The 22,425-nt window shown below is 34.8% G+C and overlaps 2 protein-coding genes across 2 annotated transcripts; both read left to right on the forward strand.

The window, feature by feature from the left end:
- The first annotated feature begins 668 nt into the window (after positions 1-668).
- LOC114666238 (protein PET117 homolog, mitochondrial) lies at positions 669-4,571 on the forward strand. Its single transcript, XM_028821011.2, has 2 exons — positions 669-883; positions 4,425-4,571. The coding sequence occupies exons 1-2, from the start codon at positions 788-790 to the stop codon at positions 4,563-4,565; spliced, it is 237 nt and encodes a 78-aa protein (XP_028676844.1). The 5' UTR covers positions 669-787; the 3' UTR covers positions 4,566-4,571.
- A 218-nt stretch (positions 4,572-4,789) lies between these two features.
- Positions 4,790-21,516, forward strand: kat14 (lysine acetyltransferase 14). The gene is made up of 10 exons (XM_028821010.2): positions 4,790-5,057; positions 6,459-6,580; positions 8,526-8,647; positions 13,713-13,894; positions 14,206-14,625; positions 15,051-15,616; positions 17,112-17,245; positions 17,766-17,941; positions 20,265-20,455; positions 21,070-21,516. Exons 1-10 carry the CDS (start codon positions 4,790-4,792, stop codon positions 21,241-21,243), a joined length of 2,355 nt encoding a protein of 784 aa, XP_028676843.1. The 3' UTR covers positions 21,244-21,516.
- The last annotated feature ends 909 nt before the right edge of the window (positions 21,517-22,425 follow it).

The raw sequence follows: 22,425 nt of genomic DNA on the forward strand, positions 1-22,425 counted from the left end.
TCATAATTTGATCAAGCATCTGTGGAATGTGTGGGAAAAACAAGTCCAATCCATGGATTCTCACTTCAAGGACTTAAAGAGTCTGCTCCTAGCCACTTGGTGCCAGATGCCACAGGACACTTTCAGAGGTCTTGTAGGCAGTTGCTTTTATTGTTGTTGCTTATCATTAATCGATGTTCCTGTTACCCACGTGTAGCACTTTGCACTTTTTTTTACATTACACTATATTTTCCAAGTGCTTGCCCAGTTGTGAAGCTTGTCCAAGTCTTTTTGAATTGTTTTTGTTGACTCCCCAGTGACTGCCATTCCTTCTATTTTAGTTGCATCTGTGAATTTCAGAAGTTTACTAACTACACCGGAATTTATATCATTTTAGATACTTTAAAAAAAGTACTGGTCCAAGGGCAGACTCCAGAGGAGCACAAATGATGACCTTGCTCTACATTGTGCATTCTCCTCCTATCTGTACACTTACATTTACAGTATGTATGTATGTATGTATGTATGTATGTATGTGTGTGTGTATTTCGTCATTTTTCTCGTTAAGGTTCAAATATTCTATGTCACTTAAAAAAAAAAAACCGTGTCCGCGGACGACACTGTAGTAAACGCCACAGAAAATTTGGTTTGCGCTTAGATCGTTCGATTACTCTTGACACTGCTAGAAATGCCTGTTTGTGTCAGCTTGACGATAGATTGGCAATGTCTTGCCGTGGTACTTCCTTCATGGGGAGCTGTTCGCAGCGATTTGAAGTCTCCATGCGCGACTTTCATATTCGTCCCAGTTATGTCCACGACCTCAAAAATTGTGTTTGGAGTTTCGGTGTTGTTTTCTGCAGGAGTTGTAGTGGGAGTTCATGTAAAGCAACGACTGGACAGAGAGGTATTATATATTCCTTGTATTGCATGCACGCTTATAAGGCCCATGTGCCGATCGAAGAGTTCGTGTCCTTGTGTAACGTTTACGTGCCTGAATAATAGTAACTAATAAAACGCGAATACAGTACGATAAACGAATAATCCATGTGAGTATACATTTGAGTTTTGCAAATGCGTTTTTTTGAAAGCCACTTTTAGCCTTAATAGTGTAAACAGACTGGATGAATCGATAGTGACAATTGATTATCGTAATCAATGACAATGTATCGTCATGTCTGTTTACAGAATAAGAATATATTAAAAGCTTAAAAATATAAGGATACATTGTATCTAAAATTGTAAACCAAATACAAACACACGTGTAGATTTGACTGCTTTCTGTGGAGACATGTTTATTGTAACTCAAAAAATATGCAATCTTAAGAAATGTACGAATACAGTCCATTAGTAGCCAGAGATATCCTTGTTATCTCACATTATTTTTTTTCTTTACATATTTCTATTGTCATCTTTGCCTTATTGTTTTTCAGCTTATTTAATGAATTTAAGTATCACTTAAGATAATTTTTAAACGTAATAAAACAGTGGACGTCTGATCGCCTATTTAGCTTTGTGTATAAGAAATCTTCCAATCAATAATACCAAAAGATCAAAGTAAAGTATATAATTTCTCTAGATTCGTATTTCCTCACATAACACAAAACTCTGTCATCTTCTTTAAAGCTATCATTATGTTCCAGGCATGTAACCTTGAATTTCCACCCAAAAGGATTTAGTTTAAGTACAGGTAGCAAATAAATGTAAATTGTATTTAATAGTACAACACATATAAAGGTCATGGTTTAAGTTTAACAAGAGTTAGTTTACCAGAATTAATTTTAATTTCCTTAAGTGAGTTCTTTGACCTTATTTGTCAGACAATATCGATTTGGGTTTTTTCAAGTCATTGTTATCAAAGTTTGCATTCCAAATTGAAATACAGTACATGAAGATATTACACAAGGATTACATAGTCTTCCTCATTCCTATATGTAAGTCAGTCTGTTGATTAAAGTGATCGGTTTGACAGGAACGGTATAAAGGGTGGCAAATTCAGCATGGGAGGTGTGAATTTGAAATTTATCAAAAAATTCTGTTTAAAACAATAACCTGCTCTCCTTATTTAATAATTGTACAACGAACACTCAGTTTCTTTATGAAACCATGAGTGCACAATAAACTTTTTTTCTTTTTAATAGTATTTTTTTTCCCAAATGTTATGTTTTTAGCAAAAGCATTGTTTATAGATTAACAACCATGATAACAACACTTGCTTATGAAACATAGACAATCTGATTGGGAGTTCATGTCAAGATTGTATCTTAACCAGAAATGTAAATTGCCATCTTTTGAAACAGTTTTGGAATGAGATTTTAAATACTATGCATCATATGTTGTCAAAAGCTGATTATTTTAAATATTAAATTTGCTACATAAAGATTTAAAACATTCGTACCACCTTCATTTTTGGGTTTAACTAGAATGTAATTCCTTTTATGATGTGGTTTATTTTTCCTTCTGAAATTATAAAGAGAGTGAGGAGACTAGGAAACACCAGATGGGCAAGTACACATACATGCATTCGCCAGTCTGCTTAGTCCAGATCAGGTTCAGCATTGATATTATGTGTTTTCTGAATTGGACAAAAAGGATTGATCAACTCTCCACAAGGTGACAGTCAATTATGGAGCTAATTTACTTGGAGTGAGTTTAGAATTGCCAGCTAGTATAACATGTACAGAGAAGACTGCACACAGATGGGTGTCGAATGTACGAACCGCTTACAGGATAGCCAGGACCCAGGATCCCCAAAGCAGCAGCAGCACTGACCACTGCATTACCATTCTGCCAATTTTACCTTTATTTAGTTGAACATTTGTAGTTTAGGTACATATATTTAAAATATATATATTTTAAAAGATGTTTACTAATTTTGTGAGTGTCTACCCGCTGTCATGACTGTAATTTATTTGGTATTAATGTCTTGTTTTTATTTTAGTAGCATTCATGAGAGCATGATTAGCTGGTGGTCATGTGTACCAGGGACTTTAGAAAGTTAAGAAACCACCCTACAAAACTAATTGCTTAAAAATTCAGATTTTATTCAAATTAACAGACTGTGCAAAAATGCAATTAAGAACCTTTTTTAATTAAAAGTTTAAAATACATTTTACAGAGTACACTGTTGGACATCTCACATAATTGACAAATATCAGAATTGTGATTGGTTTTGGAAATTTCATGAGTGTTTGATTTTTCAAACAGAAGGTGATGATTTAAGGCAGTGGTTCTCAGCAGTTTTTGCTTTGGGTCCCAGGCTAATCTCTTTTTTCAGTGATGACCCTTTGTTAGTTAATGTAAACTAGTCAGCATTCTCCCTGAATGGCACACATCAACAAATAACAGAAAATACATATGGAACATTTAAATACAGTGTACATAATAAATGAAACCTGCACAGTACTCATCCAAATATGACTTGATACATGAATGTTTAATACTGAATCAAATTTTGTGTCCATTTGTCTTTTTATTTGGTAATCTGGGCTTGTCTCATTTTTACAATTTTTTTGAAATCGGGGTAAGGGAAGAGAGTGCAGAGAGGAATATGTTTTAGTTTGCAGGCTGTTGAGTCAGCTAGAATTTTGGTGCACAAAGGCAAGACGAGCTGTTCTGTATTTGTCTGCACTTTCTGCAAATTTACTTAAGCGGACAATCCATCTATAAATACTGATTTATGGGATGACTGGAAAGAAAAGAGATGATAGTAGTTTATTCATCTTAAGGGGATTTAGGTTTTACAGAAGCTCAACTAGCATAGAATATTATAATAAACAAAAACTATCAATTTATATGAATTGAAAGCTGTTGTGTACAGTACTGGGGAAACCGCAAGTCATCAAAGTTCAGATTCTATTGCCCAGTGTAAATTGAGTGTTTTAAAATACAGCATAAAGAATACAATTGTCTGAATATTTTTGTGTAAATCACCAGCTTTTTCTGGAGCACTATGAAAATACAGAATGTGAATGGGATGGACAGGGACTATTTAAACACGCTATTCAAGAAAACTGTATTGAGTGCAGGAAAAAAAAAAAGCTGGGAAATTGAGTGACTATTTATTTTATGAATTTAACCATTTACCTTCTGGACAGAGTTAACGTTTCAAGATGAAATATTAAAAGCAAAATAGAATCATTATATTACAGAAATGCACAATAAAGTTAATTTCATACTTCATGTCGAATTTGCAGTTCTAGAAAACAGTAGTGAAAACATCAGGTCTTCATATATTTGAACAATTTGGATTCATAGTGGTTTTGTCAACAGGTGATAGCAAATCTTTAAAATGCACTCAAGTTTTGCTTCTGACATAAATGTTACCCTGAGTCAAATGTACTTGATGTTATAAAGAGAGTATAATTTGTAAAAGAGAATGTTTTCTTTGTTAAAATCTCTTTTGTGCAATTTTACATGTCTTATTGTTTTCCGTCATTAATTTTCAGAGACTTCATGAAGGAGTTATACGGGATCTTGAGAGGCAAGCACAGAAAAAGGCAAATTTACTACAGCTGGAAGAACAGATTGCTCTTACGAAGGAGCTCAAGCGTGAACAAAAGCAATTAGCTGAATCAGAAAACTGCTAGTCTGACCATATATTTTTCAGTGGAACACAGACCAATCACAAAAAATTACTTGAATGTTTCATTACATTTTGCTAGCAGATTTAAACACAAAGTGCATTTTGAGCAAGACCTGTTTTAATGGAACATAGTATACTTTTGTGGAGCATTGTTCAACATTGCTGACAGCAGAGAGTATTTCTACTAAAGAAAGAGGTTTTTGAGGAATCTTGTGTGAGCTCAGAGGCATGGATGACAGCATGGATATGCGATTGCTATCTAGTCAGCGAATAGACGATGAAGCAACTCGGATGTCTGCATCTGAAGGGCTGGAAGAGGGAGAAGTGGAAGGGGAAACACTCCTTATTGTGGAATCAGAAGACCAGGCCTCAGTAGATCTTTCTCATGATCAGAGTGGTGATTCTCTTAATAGTGACTTGGGGGATGAAGGAGATTCTAGTTGGACTGAGGAACTGTCCTTTTACTGTGACAAGTGTCATAAGTGGATACTTGCAAGTAAGAACTCTAATGGTGTTTACTTTGTAAAACAATGTCGTAGTAAGCATAGGTTACATCATTTATATATGCCCTGAATGTAAAATCACATGTGTAATTACATATTTTATGGAGATGAAAGCTATCTGCTGAGAGGGAAGCTTAAGTAAATGCTAAAAATTTTGAAGAATGTTTAAAACAGAGTTTCTCTTTTTCCTATATCTATTTTCGGAAGAGGGAAACTTGGACAAGGTAAAAATGTTCTTTAACAAGAGTGGAGAAAAGAAATAGTGCCAGAGTAAAGAGATGAAAAGAACTGAGGGGTACAGTAGGTAAGGTAGGCATTTCATTTCCCGTATGGAATTAACTTTTAAGTGTGTGTCCTCTGTACATTTTGTGTAATCTTTTACTGAGTTCAGTTATACATATTGGTTAGTGTATATGTATTTGGCTGTAATTGTCAAAACTATTTCTTTCCATGATCTTGTCAGGAAATTAACTGACCAGTTCTTTTCACCCTAAGAAATGAATATGGATCAACTGAACATGTGCTATTCAGTATAATTTTTTAAAGCAGGCCTGAGTATCAGTTTTTTTAGTACTGAATAGCATGTTGTGAACAAAATTTGCAAAATCTCTGTGCGGTACCTTCCAAGTCAGATGGCTCTCTAACTTGTGTATGCCCATACTGATGGCTTAGGTTGCGATATTATTTTGGGCACGTTTATATAGTAGTTTTATTGATAAAAGAAATTAACAGCCTTTCAAACGTTCACTTAAGTTAGATAACTTTAACAGCTTTTTACTTATGCAGTAAACAAATAGTTAAACCAATCTTTATTACTGTGCATTTTGTATTGGCTTTTGAAAGTGATACGGACATTTCCTCAATTCTTTTCAGATAGCTAAAGTAGTACACTCATGAAATTATTCTTTTCACAACAATCATTAAGTGGTGGTATGCTGGTGCAGTGATTGGCATTGCCACCTCACAGACCCAGCTGCCTGTGTTGGAATCTTACATCTGGATGCTGCCCGTGTCCAGTTTATATGTTCTCCTCATGTCATCCTGTATCGTTTATTTGGTTACTTCAGTTTTAATACCACATCCCCAAACATGTGTGGGTTACTGTGTGAGAAGAGATGTTTATGAGTGAGCAGGCCGTGCAGTGGACTAGTGCACCACAACCCTGAATTGGATTGAACGAGTTAAATATTGTTATACAAGGTTGCCGTTTTTTGTCTTTCTGCAAAGAGATGCAAGAAAAGTACACTAGCATTAATAAATAGATGTTGAAATCTGGTTGAGAAATGGTTTAAAATGTGATTGCTACAATGAAGGAAAGCATTTGAGGTGTTTTTAAACTCAATAATAAAATATACTGTATATAAAAATAATACATAATATATTTTTTGGTTCAGGTCAATTGAGAGGAGAGCAACCCAGTCATCTTAAGGGAGATAACTTCTTTAAGTTTATCTGCTGTGATTGTTCAGATGATGGAAAAGAGCATTTTGAAAGAATGAGGCTCACCTGGCAACAGGTATGAGAACCACATGGTAACTGAATGCTTGGTTACAGTTAATATATAGTATGTTTATCAGTTAAAATTTGCTATTGGCGCAAAGGGCATTTGTAGTAACTTTACCTTTAAGATAACACCTTCCTGCACTTTCAGTCATGATCATTATGCTGTAATGCTTTGTTGTACTCTGTGGTTTAACAATAGGTGCCTCTTCCATTCATTTACAGGAATCTGTACTTAAGGAGACACAGTAGGCTTAAATCTGCTTTGGTAATAGTGATTTTTTTTGCATTGTTTGTAATTCACTATTGTTCTGTCTTTCTTGTGTACCAGGATCTAGCTGCGTGTTTCCCGTCTAAACTTATTTTTTAAATTTTGCACCTTCTCAATCAAAGGCTCCGTAATGTTGTGTATATACAGCAATGTTTACATCTTTCATGTCTCCTGTTCAGATCAGGAAATTTAGCCTAAATGGCATCTAGCTGTAGTTCAGGCAAAATATAATTTTCCAATTTATTGCTAAAGCTAAAGCTAAAACTGAACCTGTATAAGAGTGTTAAGGAATTTTAGGGGAAAAAAGATTTTAAAAGAATAAAAAACACACTGGAATTTATAGCTTTTCTCAAGCATCACATAGTTATTAAACATTAATAAAAGGGTCATGATACAATTGTATCTGTGAATTCAAGTATTGAAATAATATTGTTTGATAGATTGCTGTTTAATCTAATTTCTATTTGATTGAAGTTAAACTTTAAATCATATATCTCAGTAGGTAGAAATCACAATCTGTTACATCTAGGCTCAATTCATCCTACCAATTTGTTTAAATAGTTAATATGGAATTTATTCTGTTTGCATACATAAAAAACATTGCCTTTGTTGAAATTTCTTAACCATCTCAATTTGTTGTTAAGGTTGCAGCTTTATTTTTCTTTCCCTTTTCTGGATTAAATTTCACTGCAGTTAGTGATACGAGTGTAACTCGATCAATACTTGTTAGGAAATAATACGATTTAATGATAAGTACAAGGATTATATCAATAGGATAATTGCTTATGTATTCACATTAAAGACAGGACATAACACAGACAAATATAACAAAGAGTTAAATCTTAGTCTCTAGGTTTATTGAGTTTCTTGGTTTTTAGATGTTTTTTAGTTTAGTGCTTCCTCATTTGAAACTGTTGTGTCACATCATTGTCAGCTTTCTTTTTTTGAATTTACATCCATAGATGAGAGAAGAATTTAGCATTATTAATAATTAAACATAAGGAAGCAATGCATCCTCGGCTCAGTTTGGATAGTAGGCTTCACGCCATCTTCATAATGAAAAAGCATGACTCTTTCTTTTACTTTTAGTTTAGTTTTAGTTTTTTAATTTAGGTACTGACATTTCCTTTTTGAAACAGAACATTCCCTTCCAGATTGGGTTCAGCCACTGGTACATGGATGAGTTGAAACTTAAAGCTTTTAGTCCCTTGGGGTGTTTAGGACAATTCCAGAGAGTGTGCTTCTGAAAGAGGTCCCGGAAAGACCAAATGTTCAGCGCCACAGAGAGAGAGAAAGTGAATGTGTGTTTTTTGCAGTGAGGCGATCAGTTATCTTTCTCAATGGCGGAGGCAGCACTTGTTCCCTACTGTTTGGTAGTACTGCTGCTTTGTGATAAGGAGTTTGTGGGTTCACTTCCTGGGTCCTCCCTGCGTAGAGAGCACTTTGAGTAGTGATAAAAGCGCTATATAAATATAAAGAATTATTATTGAACAATTTCAGAAAGGGATTTATGGAAGATACTACTTTTATACTTAAGAATGTTTGTCATTTTTGCATCAGTAAAGGTGTTTTTATTTTTTTTATTTCCAAGTATTAGACTGAAATTACATCACCATTATGCTATTGGGAAATTTAGTGACTTGCTGATTGCATTAACCTATTTTGTTCTTTCCATTTTGTTTTGTTTCAGGTTGTTATGTTAGCAATGTACAATTTATCCTTAGAAGGAACAGGTCGACAGGGTTACTTCAGGTGGAAAGAGGATATTTGTGCTTTTATTGGGAGACATTGGTCTTTCCTGCTAGGAAACAGGTAAAAGAATGACCAAACAACGTGTTTCTTGTGCAATATGCAGTATGTTGTTTTCCCATTTAAGCATTTAGTTTTGGTATTCACAGTAACATTTAATTGACATGTCAGATTAACTCAAATTTCAAAAGTTATTCTTTTGATCATTTAATTTTTCAACCTCCTTTTTTACATTTGTCCAAACATTAAAGTTGCATATGTGAAATCAATGTCAATTGAAGATTAATCCATTAATTCAGAATTACTGTAAAACAGTCTTTGTTTTGTTGCTTTTAAGGTGCCTCATATAAATAATCAGACTTATATACTGCTTATACTTATGGACTATTCCAGAATTATCATTAGAGTGAGTTGCCTTTTGCTTGAGAGTATTATGTACTGAGCCACATAAATATCTGGCCAATGTGGTGGCAGTTTTTAAACACTATCTAAAATTTATTTTGGGATAAATGTATAGAACAGTTTGTCATTATGTAGACTAGTTCACAGGCACAGAGATAGTCACTTGGTTTGAAATTAACTTTGAATTTTACTTGTTACAGTGCCAGTTGGTACTGTCTGTTTGGAGTTCCATCTAATGCTGTGGTTTTCCATCAAATTCCAGAAGACATGCAGATTAGATTATCTGATTACTGCAAAGTGCCACATACTCATAAGTGTGAGAGTGGTACCCAGTCCAAAGTTAGTTTTTTCCTTGCATCAAGTGCATCTGAAATAGACACCTGCTGCCTCAAGCCCTGAAAGAGATGCCTTTATAGGGTGTGTTGTTGGAAGGACTTTAGCCATATCCTGTACTATCAGAGGATGTAAGCCAAGCCTTCAGTCCTTTATCAGTGCAATGTATGACATTGTACTGAAAAGCAGTTACTGTCACAGTCATTTCTAATTCCCTTATTCAAAATCCAAATGCTGCAAGTTAATGTACTTCCAAGTGATACATTAATGTTCACATCTATAATGGTCTGTAGGTCAAAAATGCAACTGAACTTTCGAATACTGTCAGTGCATTGTTTTTTTTTAGGTTACTGTTTGTTTAGTATAATACTTTGTTTCAGTAACTGGAAAATGCTTTATGCAATTGCTTGCACTATTAGTTATTTTGTTCATGTTTTTTGCATTTTTGAAAAGAATATTGATGTCACTAATAAGTGAGTAAGGTTTAACAATGGCCAGTTTTCCCAGTTTCTTTGTAAATACTAGAAGCACCAATGAACATCAGGTGTTGGTTACACGCCTTATCTATTCTTGCTTTTATTTACTATTCCTCATAAAAAAATTTTAGGAAAATCCTAAAGAATGAAAATGAAAATTTCTGATAAATCATTGGATTTTTTTTCCTAATTTATAGCTAAATCCATAGAAATTAAGCACTCACATTTTTTTTGGCCTCATTGCCTTACGTACTTTTTCTTTTCCCATTATCCTTTAAGATGTTGCGATTTTGAGCCGTTGATTTATATATTTTTTATCTTTTGGTGGTATCTTCATTTGTTCTGTGGTTCGACCTCTTTTTCTGTTTCTTCTTTGATGTTTTCTTTCCATAACCTTCTAAGTCTTCTCCTCAGTCTTTCGTTCATACTTATGAAACGCCTTTTGGAATTCTTTGTTTCAGTCATCTTTATTATATGTCCATACCAATGCAGCAGTTTTATTTGTTTGCTTTCCACAAGTGGTTGCATTTCCAGTTCCTTGTCTTAAATACTTCATTTCAACTGATGTTATTTTAGATTGTTGTTTGTCCATTATTACCCAGGATTCTGCAGCAAGTAATATTTTTTGTTGGTGCATATGTGGTTTTATGTAAATGCATTTTTACCTTTATACTTAATTATGTCTTTCCTATTTATATGTTGTTAATTTGATAATGTATTTTATTTGCCTTGTTCTGTTTTTAATTTCATCTATCCTTCCACCTTCATTTACAATTACTCCCAGACACTTACACACTGACATGTTTTGTAGTAGTTTTCCATCTATCTGTTATCCACATTTGCTGTTTCTCTTGTTGTTCTTCCATTGTTGTTTTCATTATTTTTCTTTACATTTATTATCATGCCTTTTGCCCCGAACTTGCTCTTCCATTTTATTAATTACCTTTGTAACTGTTGCTCACTTATTGCAATTAATGCTATAATAATCTCCATATACCCGATCCTGGGTCAGTACCAGAGTTAATGTATAATATCCTAAGGCTGCATGTCAAATTTCTTTCTTGCCCATGTTAGTTATATAATCCATATATGTCACAAATAGTAGAGGACTGAGACTATCTTCCTGTTTAATACTGTGTTCTGTATACTATTGCAGTGATGTTTGTTCATTTATTTGTAACATTCCCACACATTTTTGATTAATACTTATAATGATACTTTATATATTTCTGGCTCTTCCATTGCATCTAATGCATCCCATAATATCTTTGTGGTACCACATTAAATGCAGATTTTAAATCAAGAAATTCCAGGTATACTACTTTATGTTTATCTAATTTTTTCTCAGTTATTGTTTAATGGTAAAAATATGATCTTGTGTTTGTTTTCCTGGTCTGTATGCTGCTTCTTGTTCTTGTAGTTATTCTCTGTTACTAATCTCAACCTTGTTTCTATTATTGTTGAATATATTTTAATACTACTGATGACAAAAATATTGCTCTATAGTTATCACAGTTCATGGAATTCTATTTTTTTTTAATATTGGTACAGTTATATTTCTTTCCCATTCCTGTGATACTCCCTTTGTATTCCATGCATGGAAAACATTTTCTTAAGCCATTAAACAACTGTTGCTCCTCCACAATATTTATTGTAAGCTGTTATCCTGTCTGTTATCCCACCTGCTTTGCCATTTTTTGTTTTTAGTAGGTCATTTGGCATTTCTTCTTGCATAATTCCACTTCCACTTCATCTTCATTCATCCACCCCGTTTTCTCTAATGGATTTCATTTTGTTGTTCTCCCCTCAGTATTTCTTCAATTTTTTTTTCATAGTGGGCTGTTCATGTTTTGACAAACCCATCTACCTCTGCCTGTAGTTCTCCTGTTTTTGATTTTTGATATAATTTTCCTCTGTTTTCTTACCAAATTCTTCCCAGTACTTTTTTCCATGCTGATTTCACTATCTCCTTAGCTTCTTCTCACTTTATTTGTATACTACCCTCTCTTCCTCAGTTTTTGTTCGTAAATATTTTCTTCATGTTTACTTTTTCTCCTCCACCTTGCTCTTCAGTTCTTTATTCCACTGTTTAGTTGTTTTTTGTTCAGGAATCTGTATTACTGTTTTAACTCTTTAGATTTCTGTAGCTGTTTTAAATAATGTTTCCTTACATTTTAGCAATTTTTATTTAAGGTCCACTTTTCTTTGCTACTTTTTTCCATTTTCTTCTTTTGCTATTTTTCCTTTCTGTCTTTTTGCATGTTCATGTCTTCTGTTGGTTTCTTCTAATAATTCTGATTTAATTCTTGAGTATTCTCTTATTCGTCTTTATCCATTTTCCGAATGTTCAAATCCGTTGTGATCAATCTATGTTTGTCATATAGCGCTGCTCCCCTGATTGCTTGGACATCATACACTGCATATCTCATGTGTCTTGTATAAGTAATGTCGTCTGTCATACTTTTATAATCCAGTTCTTCTGTTTTGTAAGTATTTTTTTTTAATTGTTTTGTATTGAACCAAGTGTACCCCTATCTTCTGATTGATTATACACCAGTTTAGCATTCCTTGCCCATTCTCATTCACCTCTCCTTCCAACCTATGTTCTCCTATTGTTGCATGTCCATATTCTTTCTGGTTACCAATATTGGTGTTCTAGTCTCCTATTACTATCATGTTCTGGTCATTAAGTTGCATCTTCTCCAAAGCCTGCTGTAGATCTTCTTAAAATGCATCCTTTTCATATGCTGTATTGTTTTTTGTTGATGCATAAATTTGTATTAGTCCTATTTTTCTTCTGTAGATTTAAGCTCATCATTATTATTTTTGGATGTATATGTTCCTATCTTCTTTTCCATCTCATTGCTTACATTTATCCCTACTCTTGCCATAGCTGTGCTTCTTATTGGAGATTCCAAAAATCTGAGTGTATAACCTTTGTCTAAATCTATCATTTCATTCCCATTCTTTTTATTGGAGTACACATACTGTGGGCAAATAGTATACTGCTATTCTGTATACAATATTTGTGTTTGTTTTTTGTTTGTTTTTTTTTGTTTTAATGTAAGGGCTAATATTATTAGCAAGCCCTGTTTTGTAGTGGTTAAAGCTTCGGATCTTGGACTTCAAACCCTAAATTTGTAAATTCAAATCCTTCTACTGACACTGTGTGACCATGAGCAAGTCATTTCACTTGCCTGTGTGGCAATTGGAAGAACAAAAAAAATGTATCTCAGATGTTGCAAGTCACCTTGGATAAAGGCATCGGTCAAATAATCAGCAGTAATAAAATAGTATTAGGTCATTGGTGTTGGTTACTTTAGCACAATTCTTCATGAGTAAAACACTCCTACATTAGATCAGTTCCTGCCTTTTCCTAGTGACGTGACTTTTGTTGATGGTCATTGCAAAACACATTTTTACAGGAAAGTATATTCTTTTGAATTGAAATGGGTATTCAGGTATGCTCCCTCCAAGCTGTGATTGTGCATCTTTTTCCTGGGTGCCTTGCAGCATGTTTGAACTGCTGTGCAGCTGTGATTGCATCGCTCACTACCTCCCCGAAGTTTGGAAAAGCCGCACATCTGTGGTGTTGTTCTTAACCCTTTGGTTATGCACCTGCGTCTTCTGAAACGCCACAGGCACTTGATACCCCTTCCACAAGTTAAAGAAGGAAACAATATAAAGTACATTTTCCCTAAATTTTATATTTTAATGTGTTAGTGAAATGCACAGTATGGAAAATGTCAAGATAAATTCTAACCTTTTGTTGTATTTGTGTTTTTTTTTTTTTTTTGTGAACACCATCTTTACATTAATTCCTAAACGCAGACATATTACCAAATAATGAAAGTTGTTTTATGTGGTACTTTTTGACATACAAATTCTCCAGCTGTAATGACTTAATGGCTTTACAGAAAGAAAACATCGACTTGGTGGAGCACCGTGGCTGGCTGTTTATCTGTAGGTAGCCCTCTGTTCTTTCGATCAGGAGCCCAAGAATTTGGGGAGCCCGGCTGGTGGAAACTGGTTCACAACAAACCGCCCACATTAAAACCAGAAGGAGAAAAAATGGCATTGTCTTCTTTAAAGACAAAGGGTAAAAAAAATTTGTTTTTTTTTCTCAACTGCACGTAAATGTAGAATAAGTTTAAATATTTTTATCCCAAATGTATAACAGTAATAAGGAGTATTATTCATTCATTATATACAATATCTTACACCATTAATCTCCAATAGGTAATTAGTGTTTTATTTTACTTAAGTTCCAATACTTATTCATATACTGCCAACTTTTGTGTTTCTACACACATTCTTAAACTGAGAACATGCATGCTGAGACACAAATGTGTATTTTTGGCCTGATAATTTTGTCTTTCTTCTTATTAAAATAAAAAATTTACTTTTCAGCAACTTCAAAACCTTCTCTCGACCCCATAATTACAGTCGAAGGCCTGCGAAAGCGTGCTGTACGCAACCCCGTGGAGAGTGCCATGCAGCTGAAAGAGAAACGATCACGTACACAGGAGGCAAAGGACATACGTCGAGCTCAGAAAGAGGCTGCTGGCTTCCTCGACCGTAGTACCTCTTCCACACCAGTTAAGTTTGGCAGCCGTGGGCGGCGACCAGATCTAATTTTAGAAAAAGGAGAAGTAATAGACTTTTCTTCAATCAGCTCCTCTGACCAGACCCCTCTGACCAGCCCTTCTCCATCTCCTTCGCTGGATTTTTCTGCTCCTGGCACCCCAGCTTCACATTCTGCTACTCCCAGTCTACTTTCAGAGGCAGATCTTATTCCTGATGTAATGCCACCCCAAGCATTATTTCATGGTAAGCAATTCATATGTGAAGGTGCTTTTTTATTTCTAAGCCAATAAAAGCAATACCAGTATTTTGCAACATTGATTGTACTGTAGAAGTGCAGGGAATGAAACACTGATACATCAAAGCAGGACATTTTAAAGGTTTTCCAAATGAAAAAAGTGGTAAAATTTTTATAGCTGTACAACAGCTAAACAGAAGCAGAGTATAGTAATGATGATATTAGTTATTACTTGTTTTAGTCCAGTTCAGGACTAATAGGCAATTACCATTTTGGTTCATGTCGCAGCATTACTGGTTTATTTCAAGCTTTGCATAAACTGTATGTTGTAACTTTAACCGATGAGATAAGGACTCGCATATTTATTTCTAGTAAGAGACCTAAACCTGTTCTTCTGACACACAAATACAATTCTCTTTTTCCCACTTTGTAGATGACGAAGAAATGGAAGGTGATGGTGTTATAGATCCAGGAATAGAATATGTGCCTCCTCCCAGCATGCCTTTGGCCACAGGCTCCCTTATTGTAAGGAAGAGGATTCGAGGTTATGAGCACATTAAACAAGAGGTGGAGAGTGAGGAGGAGCGGGCTGACAAGATTGAAGGAGATCAGGATGAAGGTGAGGGGGGCTGTCATACCAAATCTAGGAATGAAAAGAAAACTCCCGGCTCAGGCAAAGATGAAACGCTGACTGGAACTAGGTATGCACCCCTCGGTCTGTATGAAGAGAAGATGCTGCTAAGGAAGCTGGAATCTTATGCTAGTGCTGTGACAGTTTGTCCAGAAGCTAGACGCCTGTATAGGAAACTTTTGGTACGGCAAGCAAAACGTGAGCGGGGACTGCCTTTGCTGGACTTGGATCTGGCAGTTAGTGCTACTCTTGCTTTTGTTGGTGCAATGTATGGTGCAAAGGAAAGTGAAGGAGGCTGCCAAATAAGTAATGGCATAGCAACATACCGTACCACTAGTAAGGACCTTCAGATCCTCGATCGATTTCAGGTAGGGTTCTATGAGTAAGTTTCATTGAATTTATGGTGATTTACAGCAGATTTTTTTTGTGATATCTTTTTTTTTTTTTTTTTTTTCCCCTTAAGTAAAAAAACAGAATTTAGACAAACACAGCACTGATCATAGTAATAAATGTAGTTCAAAAGATATAATAATAAAACATCTCAAATTAGCCCATTCCACAGTACACAAGTATCCAAAAACATTAAAATAAAAAAAAGATGGATCACTTTTGAATTGCCCAAGCCCCCATCACCTCCAAAGAGAAACATAACCACAGGAGTCCTGTATGAAATAAATCACAAAGTGTTATGCAGATGTTTCCTTTTCTACATTTGGTATAATTCTGATATATTCTCTTTCAAAACTTGGCTAAACTGCAGTTGTTGCTCTGTTTATAAAATATGAACAGTTGAGATACGTATGTATTAAAATATTAGTTTGTACCTTAATACAGCATAAACACAAAACTTGTCAAAGCAAGAAAAGTTGATCACCCTAGTGGAGATTGGTGCTTATATTCTGTAGCTTCATTTAGCTTTAGATCAGCCACCTCAGAACTTTGAGGTTGACTTAAACCTGTGTATTTCTACACTAAATCTGTGATGATTACCTTCAGTCTTTTCTGTCTTTTATGTCTGTTGGCTCTTTCCAGTTTCTTCTCTGTTTAATTACACATTTAAATTATCTTGTATTTTGTTTTTCCTTGCTGATTTGAATTTTAGTTTTGTATTTTTTGTAAATCAGATTATATTGATGAGCTGAGTGAAACGTACTGTATAAGATCTTAGTTAAAAGGGTGAAACTACACATTAATCACCAGACAGTCTGATTGGCATGGCACTTAACTCATCTTGGCATTATTCAGCATCTTGGATACACTATATGGAAAAGGAGAAAGTATTTGCCAAACACAATTTGAATATTCAGATATTTCTTTTCTGTTTTGTAAATTCTACATTAACCTATATAATTTAACGTACATACAGAACATCTAGACCATCTCTTTTTTGGTTATTTTAACTGTTGCCCTTTATTAAAAGTGTTCATTTGAAGAAGTGTATTTTCTGAATTGTTTTACCGTACGTTGGGAGTGACATAGTGTCTAAAGCTGCTGCCTCACGGGTACATGACACAGGGTTCAATACTGGCCCTGTCAGTCTGTGTAGGGTGTTCATTCTTTATTCGTGTCCTACATAGTTCCCACATAGGGTTCATAAGAAATGTCAGTTAAATACCCACACCCAGCCCCCTCCTTACCCTCCACCCCCTATTTTGGCAGCTATTTTTACCAACCCTGAATAGAGCAACAGCCCATTGCACACACAATCATGAACACACTTGCACATATTGGAACAGTTTAAAGATAATAATTAATCTTCTAGGTCTGTGTGTATTATTTTATATTAAGCTTCTCTTGATTTTATTTTTTTATTACAGTTTTGGCTACTTATGTTGTATTATTAAAAGTGTGTCTTCTTCTTAGAGTGCTGTATCTGGAAGAAAGGGGTACCGCCTACCAGTTGCATCATTTTGGCATCGACTCATGGGATCGGATGCAACCTCAGAACAATGCATAATTAGTCCTTACACATCACGAACTCTAAAGCCTTTTATAAGGTGAGTGACAGTAATATCTGCATAATAAAATGGAGGAGGTACAAAGATACAATGCATTACTTCTGTTGAATAATGGAGAGTTTGTGAAATACTTGGAAGACATGGATCTCTCACAAACAGAAGATTATGCATACATTTTTTGTAATTCCATATGGTAATACTGATTTTTCTATGATAAAATTGTGAGCTTCTTGTGGTAAAGTGAGGTCCGCAGCTGATTGGCATCTTTTTAAATTATTGCCGCACTTGCGTCTTGGTAGGAGGGGGCATGGTAGCGTGGCAAGAGTAGTTCCCGGGTGTGATGCAGGAGTGGACAGCCCTACACCAAGTGCACAGTTGTAGGATCGTCCATGACCCTAATTGACGCCAGGAGCTGCTAATCGACACAGCCGTGCCATGTCCCCAATTTTTAAAGGGGAGGTGTGAATGCGAGGAGAAAAAGGAAAGGATTGAAAAGAAAATATTTTCTCATTTTAATATGTGCCTTACTTTCTATTTGCTTGTTGTTTTTCATTTAAAGGCGTGACTATGAAAGTAAACCTCTTAAACTCCGGCTGCTGGCTGAAATTCGAGCATACCGAAACAGAAACATCCCAGACTGGACACCTGAATCGGACGCTCCCATTGATTACTGTTATGTGCGGCCTAATCACATACCTTCTATAAATTCCATGTGCCATGAAATGTTCTGGCCTGGTATGTACAATTCTCTTCATTCATTTTGCATTGTGTTTGCTGAAAAAATTGTGAACCATTGGTATGCAAGTACAGTAAGTCAACTTTCAAAGATGTGACCATGCATGACCAGTAAATAAAAAATTATTTAAGTGAAAAATTTAAAATTGTACTGTAACTTTAAATTTCAAGGCAGCTTATAAGTTTAGTTTGCATGTCTGCTGCTAGGTGGAGCGCAAAACCCATGCTATTATTGCTTAAATTTTCAGTTCTGTTATCTGTGTATTTGCTAGAGAAAAGAGAAAGTGAATTCATAGAACAGCATATCTCAGTTGTGGAGCTGTATGTTCATGCAGGGAACACACACATGGAATTACATCACATTGTGGGCACTCCTGCAAAAAAACACACAATTCGGTAGTTGGTGAAAAACACGTCATCATATTGGTTCTGTAATCCATCAGCCTAAATTAAAGGGTAAGTTCAGCATTTTTCACATTGAAGTTATTTCTTCACAGACATGCTATATATGCATTTGCCATATAAAATTATGTTCTACAGTTAATTACTTTCTATAAATTTAAAGAAATACGTTGCCCACATTGGCAGATCAATACTTGAAAGCTGTATTGGCTTGAAAAATGGAGTGTTTGGTAAATATTTAAGCTTTTCCTTCATGCTCCTTACTGTTCATTGTAAAGCATCAGAGCAGAAAATATACTTTTTAAAATTTATAGAAAGCAGTTAACCTTAGAACACATGTTCATGAGGCAAATGCATATATACAGTGCTTGTGAAGAAATGATTTCATCTTGAATAATACCAAACTTATCCCTTAGGTTTTATGTCAATGCTGTGACTAGAGCACTCGAGGACATTCACCTTTCTGTTCTTCAGAGTCATTGTCATTTTGAAAGGTGAACTGTCTTCTAATGTTCACTTTAGTGGCTGAGGGTGCTGAATTTGGTTATAGTCTGCAGCATCCATCTTCCTTTGTATCCTGACAAGTGGCCTAGTCCTAGCTGGAAAAAAAAAAACACCCGCACAATAAGATGCTGCCACCACCACGCTTTACCGTGGGAATTGTGTTCTTTAGATGGGATGATATTTATTTGGTTTTTGCATTCTAGCCACAAAGTTAAATTTTGGTCTTACCTAATCCAAGCACATTTTGTAACCTGGCCACAGAACCTCTAAGGTCCTTTTCTGCAAAAAACATAGCTGAGACTTGATGGGTGTTTTTTCTCCTGCCAACCTCCCATTTAGGCCAAATTGTTGGAGTGCTTGTGTGGTCAAATGTAAACAATGATTTACTTTTTTAAATGAAGGCCTGTCACTCCTTCAAGGTTGCCTTTGGCTCCTTGGTAACCTTTCTTATTAATCTCTCTTGCATTTGGCCATCCAGTTTCAAGGGACAGCTTAATTTAGACAAGGCCAGGATTGTGCCATATGCTTTCCAATTCTTAACTTAAAGCCTTTTATTTTTTGTATACCCATCTACTGACTTACGCCTTCTTTGGAAAGGCCCCAGCCACACAAAGTGGATTTCTTGCTTTGAAGTTCACTTCGTTGTAGTGGAATCCTCTAGAAACAGATGCTTTTATTCTGAACTAACTATGTCAACATGATCATACCTGATCCCTGGTGGGATCAACTAGTTTGTGTGATCTGTAATGTGATTGGTTATAGCTTAGCAAATTTACAATGTAATTTGAAAGCGTTCAGCTGTCCATTTACTTACCTGAATGCAGTTACTGCTGCAAGATAGATTCATTTGCATAATGTTTAAATTGTTTTCCACTTGACTAGTATAGGTGGTTGTATGTAATTAAAAATTAATCAAGCCTAATTTTAATTTTTTTTAGTGTTATACAATAAATTGTAGACGTTTTTAAAACTAAAGTAAATATTTTTTATGCTTGAATAAAAATATATTGGCTATAATACGGTTTCAACTCAGTAGTGTTACACTGCTCCAAAGCCTCCATAAATACAGTAAACTGTATATTTATAGTTTTATTGTTCAACTGATTGTGTTACTTTTCTTTTCTTAATTTTTTAACCAGATGGGGTGAGCAGTGGCCAGCAATATTAGCATTTGTATTCTGTAAGGTGTCCGCATGTTCTCCACGTATTAATATTTTCCCGTGGACTTTTTATGACATTAACACAATAGTGGGCTTGTCACCAGGAGCTGACGGGGTTACACCTGGACTGTACAATGGTCCTATGATGTTGTTTGGTTGTTATTAGTTTCACACACACGATTTGTAGATCCATAATTTACTTTTTTGTCATATAACAGTGCCTAATCTTTTTATAAATAATATTTTTCATTGTTTAGGTATAGATCTGTCTGAGTGTCTTCAGTATCCAGATTTCAGCGTTGTAGTTCTTTATAAGAAAATTGTTATTGGATTTGGATTCATGGTCCCAGATGTCAAGTACAGTGAGGCATACATTTCTTTTTTGCTTGTGCATCCAGAGTGGCGAAGAGCTGGAATTGGTACCTTTATGATTTATCATCTAATACAGGTATGTCTTTGATATTTGATAACTTGTATTCAATGTACAGCAGTGAATTCCCTTGTGTGTGGGCCAGTTTGTAAGTCTGTCTAGTCCTGATTTAAAAGTAACTTCACAAGTCCAGAAGTTGGCTCAGCAGCTTTCAGTATTTTATGTAACAGAACTCTGCTTTTTAAGTACTTAAATATTTTGTAGTGGGTTTAAACTTTCAGACATGGCCTTTGTACTTGTATATTGATGCTATGCCAATTTATACAGGTATTAAAACTAGCACTAATATATTTTTATGTGATACAAGGGTTGTTACTATAGGAAATGGCTTGTTTTCTATAAGGTCAAATCTGAATGCTTTGTTAAATGGTTAATATATTAAAAACATGAACATAAATTGAAAGTATTATCCTCTTAATTTACACATAGAAGAACTCCACATTTGTGCTTTACTAATCTTAAAGCAGCTTGAGGCCACATTTGACTGTCTCACAGCATCCTTGGTACCTTCGCTCCAGAACTACCTGCCATTCCTTAAAGAACCATGATCATAATAATCACAAACCGTAGTCTGATGCGTAAGAGTTTCAATAATCAACTTAATGTCATTCTTTCTTTTTCTCCTTCTACAGACTTGCATGGGAAAAGATGTGACTCTTCATGTTTCTGCAAGCAATCCTGCCATGCTGTTATATCAGAAGTTTGGCTTTAAAACTGAAGAATTCATATTGGATTTTTATGATAAATATTACCCTGTTGATAGCAAGGAATGCCGGCATGCTTTTTTTCTGAGGCTGCGGCGATAAAGAAGCTGTCTTCTGTTATAGTATGTTTAAATGTCACCAAAAATTTGAATATTTTAACTGTACTATAAGTAAATGTCTAAAATACATATAGAAAAAGTATTCTCTGTAGAATTTTTAAATACTTTTTTTAAACAAAGAAATAATCTTTGAACTTCTGATGCTTTAATACCATCATCTTTTACTTCACCTTTATTTTCCTTTTACATTGTCAAATCTAATCCTGTTCAAAACATTCTGAATAAAAAGCAAAAGAAATAAAACAATTATAAACTACTCTTTTAAATGTCATGGTATCCCGTGATTACAAAAATGTATTCATTTTCTGTTTATCTAGTGTTTTCAGAAATACATACATGATGCTTTTTTTTTCTTATCAGAGTGTAATTCATTACATTAATTTTTCAGAACCCACATTAAATTACAAAATGAACTCCAGACTGAAACATAAAATAGAATAGAAAGCAAAAAAACGGTAAAAAGTCGATTGCTTACAGTAGTAATTAAAACAAGACATTAGACAATCTGTCAAAAGTTAAAATGTTATACTTCTTTTTCTTATGTTAAGGTTTTGGAAAATTAGCCCTTTTCACAAAAGTGAGGCATTGATGGGTGAAATGAATGATGTTTATTCGGTCTCTTACATTTCACTTCCCAAAATGGATTTTAACGATGTAAAGTGTTTTTTTAAAAACATTCTGCACAAAAGTATTAGAACTGGACACTGGCTATAAATTTTACATGGAGGAATTCCTTTACAATTACCTTGGTAAATTTTATTTTTTCTTATGCCACTAATACTGTTTCAGCTAACGTGTTGTTTATGTTTAATGTTGGCTCATTTTGTTTTAACAATGTCAATATATCAGAGCAAAGTAAATTAGCTGTAGTCTTATGAATTAACTGTATTAAACCTGTTTCCGTAGTGACCATTCTTCTTATTGTTTTAAATGTTTTTTTCATGTGTGTTTTATGAGTTAAGATCCTGCCATGAAATGCACACACATGCGGCATTAGATTTGGTTTTATTCTCCATATTTTTAGTCAGACGAGAAGTAATTTAATCACAGCTGTGCCATTCTGTGTACACTAAGCAGGTGCAGTTACATTGTCATGTTTCATTGAGAAGGGATCGGTGTGCCATTTTACATCAGTGCAGACTCGCACACATTACTTCCAAGACAA

Source organism: Erpetoichthys calabaricus, chromosome 15 (assembly GCF_900747795.2).
Source record: "Erpetoichthys calabaricus chromosome 15, fErpCal1.3, whole genome shotgun sequence".
Classification (NCBI taxonomy): domain Eukaryota; kingdom Metazoa; phylum Chordata; class Cladistia; order Polypteriformes; family Polypteridae; genus Erpetoichthys; species Erpetoichthys calabaricus.